This window comes from Micropterus dolomieu, linkage group LG19 (genome assembly GCF_021292245.1).
Source record: "Micropterus dolomieu isolate WLL.071019.BEF.003 ecotype Adirondacks linkage group LG19, ASM2129224v1, whole genome shotgun sequence".
NCBI lineage: Eukaryota > Metazoa > Chordata > Actinopteri > Centrarchiformes > Centrarchidae > Micropterus > Micropterus dolomieu.
Genome location: NC_060168.1, coordinates 33068964 through 33071837, shown reverse-complemented (window position 1 = coordinate 33071837; position 2874 = coordinate 33068964). Strand labels below are relative to the sequence as shown.

Sequence of the window (2874 nt, the reverse complement as noted above, 5' to 3'; positions counted from 1 at the left end):
CCCCCCCCCCCCCCCCCCCGGTGTCCTGGCAGGAAGAGGAAGAGAAGAGAAGGATGCACTGACAGCGGAGGACAGGACGGCTGGACACCTGAACAGGTAACATGCTGATTTAGTTCAGTGACAGGTGTGGAGTCTTTGTGCTAAGCTAACAGAGATGTAAAGTCATAGAGCAGGAACGTGGACGTGTGGCGCTGGTGCTGCTGATGGATCCGTCTCTGATTTATAAAAAAAAAAAAAAACTACAAGTCCCACATGCTGCAAAGCCGCGATGCACCAATCACAGTAGAGTGATTTCTCTCAGTGAAGAAGTGATGATTCTGTATTTTAAAAAGCTTTGACGGTATTTGGGCCCCTGTGTCCACCACAGATCCAGACTCCACAGCTCCAGAGCCAGAAACACCTGCAGGAAGTGATAGGAGGAGAGAGGAGAGGGACGAGAAAGCACAAGACTACCAGAAAGGGGAGAAGTTGTGTTAGTAACATGCAATAATGGGATGAGGTTGCATACAGAGGGAGAAAAAGTAGAGGAGAGAGTGCATCATGGGAGAAAGGTTAGCGTAGAGCAGAGTTTCTCAGCCGGGGCGTTCAGAGGATGACGGGGGGCGCTGGAGGCAATGTTTTGGAAAGGGGGTTGCTGAGCTGCTCCTGGGGGGGCGTTTGTTGAGGTGGACGTTTTTAAGGCGAGTTTACACCAAATATTTTACAATACGAGTTTAAACTTGCACAAAACTTTGTTCTGCAACATTAAAAGCAGCCAGTTTAGTCCACAGCGACTGGACGTGACGGATCGTAACTCTTCAGCAGCTTGCTGTCTTCACAGGAACGAGAAGTCAGAGTATCATCTGTAAAATTCCACCCACATGGCGTTTACTGTGTGAACTCTGGAAAACGGACGCTCTCTTTCATTATATAAATTCTCTTAAAAGCGTTCATTTCTCTGAGGAATCCGCTGTCGACGCCTTGTTATCACAGTCTTTACACCCTTTTACCCTAAAAGCAACCATGCGTCCAGCAGCTGATTCGCGGCCCAAGCGGTAACGTGACATGTAGAGTTTCAATATAAAAATGTAACGTTACAAACGGAGGCGCAGCCCCGCTCTGTGTGGGACTGTGAGCTGCTGAAGTTAACGTGGCGATCTGTGGTGACATTTCTGCTGATCATACGTGATGTCGCATAGTTGGGTTTTGGTGAAAAGGCACCACGATCACATTCAAAGAGGTTACTTCCTCAAACATAGACACAAACGAGGAGGGAAGTCGTGTGTGTTGAGTCAGCAGGGAGTCAGATAATTTTGCTCTTCCTGTTTTTAATAACAGTAACAACAATCAACAATATTCAGGGCACATAGCCAACATCTTTTATTTTTATTTTTTTAATGGGGGGGCGGTGAGGGACCTGGATTATGGATGGGGGGACTGGCCCCTTCATTCTCCTTCATATTGAACTGTTCCTTTTAAATCTAACAGAGGGTCCAGGGGGTTTCCCTGAGGAACTCCACGGTACTGATCCTTTAAACACTCTGACTTCTTCTGTCTACAGTCCAACTGGTCCAGTCTGAAGAAACCGGCCTCAGCCAGAACCAGGACCAACGGTCCTCCCAGTAAGAAGAGCATTAACCCCGGCTGTGAGAGTACTGGTCCAGTCAGTAGTTGGGCTCGTTTCCTCAGTTCTGACTGCCAGGTGAAGGCGGAGGGGGAGGGGCCTTCAGCTAGTGGGAGGAGTCATCACATGGGCGGAGCTGCCTCTCTGCCCTGTAATGACACTAACCAGACTCCGGCCCTCGCCAGGACCCGCCCCCTGCTTCCTGTTTCCTCCATGTTCGAGAGTGGAGAAGAGTTCAGCTTTGACGAGTTTCTGACAGCTGATCAGTTCATCAGTTAATCCAGGGGAGAAATGGAGAGATGGATTTATGTGAAAACCTGTTTCTGATGGCTTGTTGCAAACATTCAACATGTGACCAGATCTATTGATCAGATCAGTAGTTTCAGGTTCAGTCCTGATGTGTTTATCGATCAGAGCAACATGTGACTAATAAAGATCAGAAGGTGGAGACAGGAGTCAATGAGTTAAAAGTATTGATTGATGCTAACAGATTATTAAACAACAGGATCAGAGGTCAGAGGTCAGCAGTGACATCAAACACAAGGACCAAACAGCACAGGGGAGGACGGGGTCTTACCTTCAGGCAGGTGAGGGTACAGAGCCGCCTCCCTCAGACCTGTTGGCCACTGCTGTCCCGACGGGGGACCCCGGTCCTGGTCCCCGGGCTGGAGGGCACCAGTGGAGGGGTCGACCTCTCGGGGGCTCAGGTGAGTCCACTCCTCATCAGAGTCTCTGCACACCTGAAGAGCGCAGCCTGGATCAGGTTTACTGGTTCTACTGGTCTGAGAAGGACCAGGATCAGACTTAGACTAGACTCATGTGGGTCAGTGCACGGGAACACTTCTGAACTAACACCTGTGTTTCCACGGTAACTGATCTCTGTCTGATTGGCTGCTGATGTCACGGGGGGGGGCGTGTCTGTATCTTGTTGCAGGAGACGGATGAACGTTATCTATGAAACGTGAGCTCAAACAGACGCTTTTCCACCGTCCCTCATCTTTTTTACCCCTGACCAGTTTGCATGCCTTTTAGTGAGGTCATGTGTTTCGTGCTTCCTGTTCGCAGTGCATTGTGGGCGAGTCCATCAGTGGTACAGTAAAAGATGATGAACGGGGGTCTGCAGGTCTTCAGAAGTCTCTTGGCTGCTGAAACATTTACCACGTGAACCATGTGGTGGATTTCTCTCTCGTAGTTTCCTGATTCTTTACAACAATAACTTTAAGCAATTTAATGTTAATTTAATGTTATTAACTCATTTTTTGATAACCAAC

At 48.6% G+C, this 2874-nt stretch overlaps 1 protein-coding gene across 1 annotated transcript in view; it reads left to right on the top strand.

The window, feature by feature from the left end:
• The window catches only part of LOC123957885 (MRN complex interacting protein), an 8751-nt gene extending 6693 nt beyond the window's left edge, over positions 1 to 2058 (top strand). The window contains exons 6-7 of the mRNA XM_046030979.1: positions 33 to 96; positions 1541 to 2058. Coding sequence (XP_045886935.1) covers positions 33 to 96; positions 1541 to 1882 — 406 coding nt within the window. The 3' untranslated portion in view covers positions 1883 to 2058. The remainder of the gene's footprint in view (positions 1 to 32; positions 97 to 1540) is intronic.
• Positions 2059 to 2874: the final 816 nt, after the last annotated feature.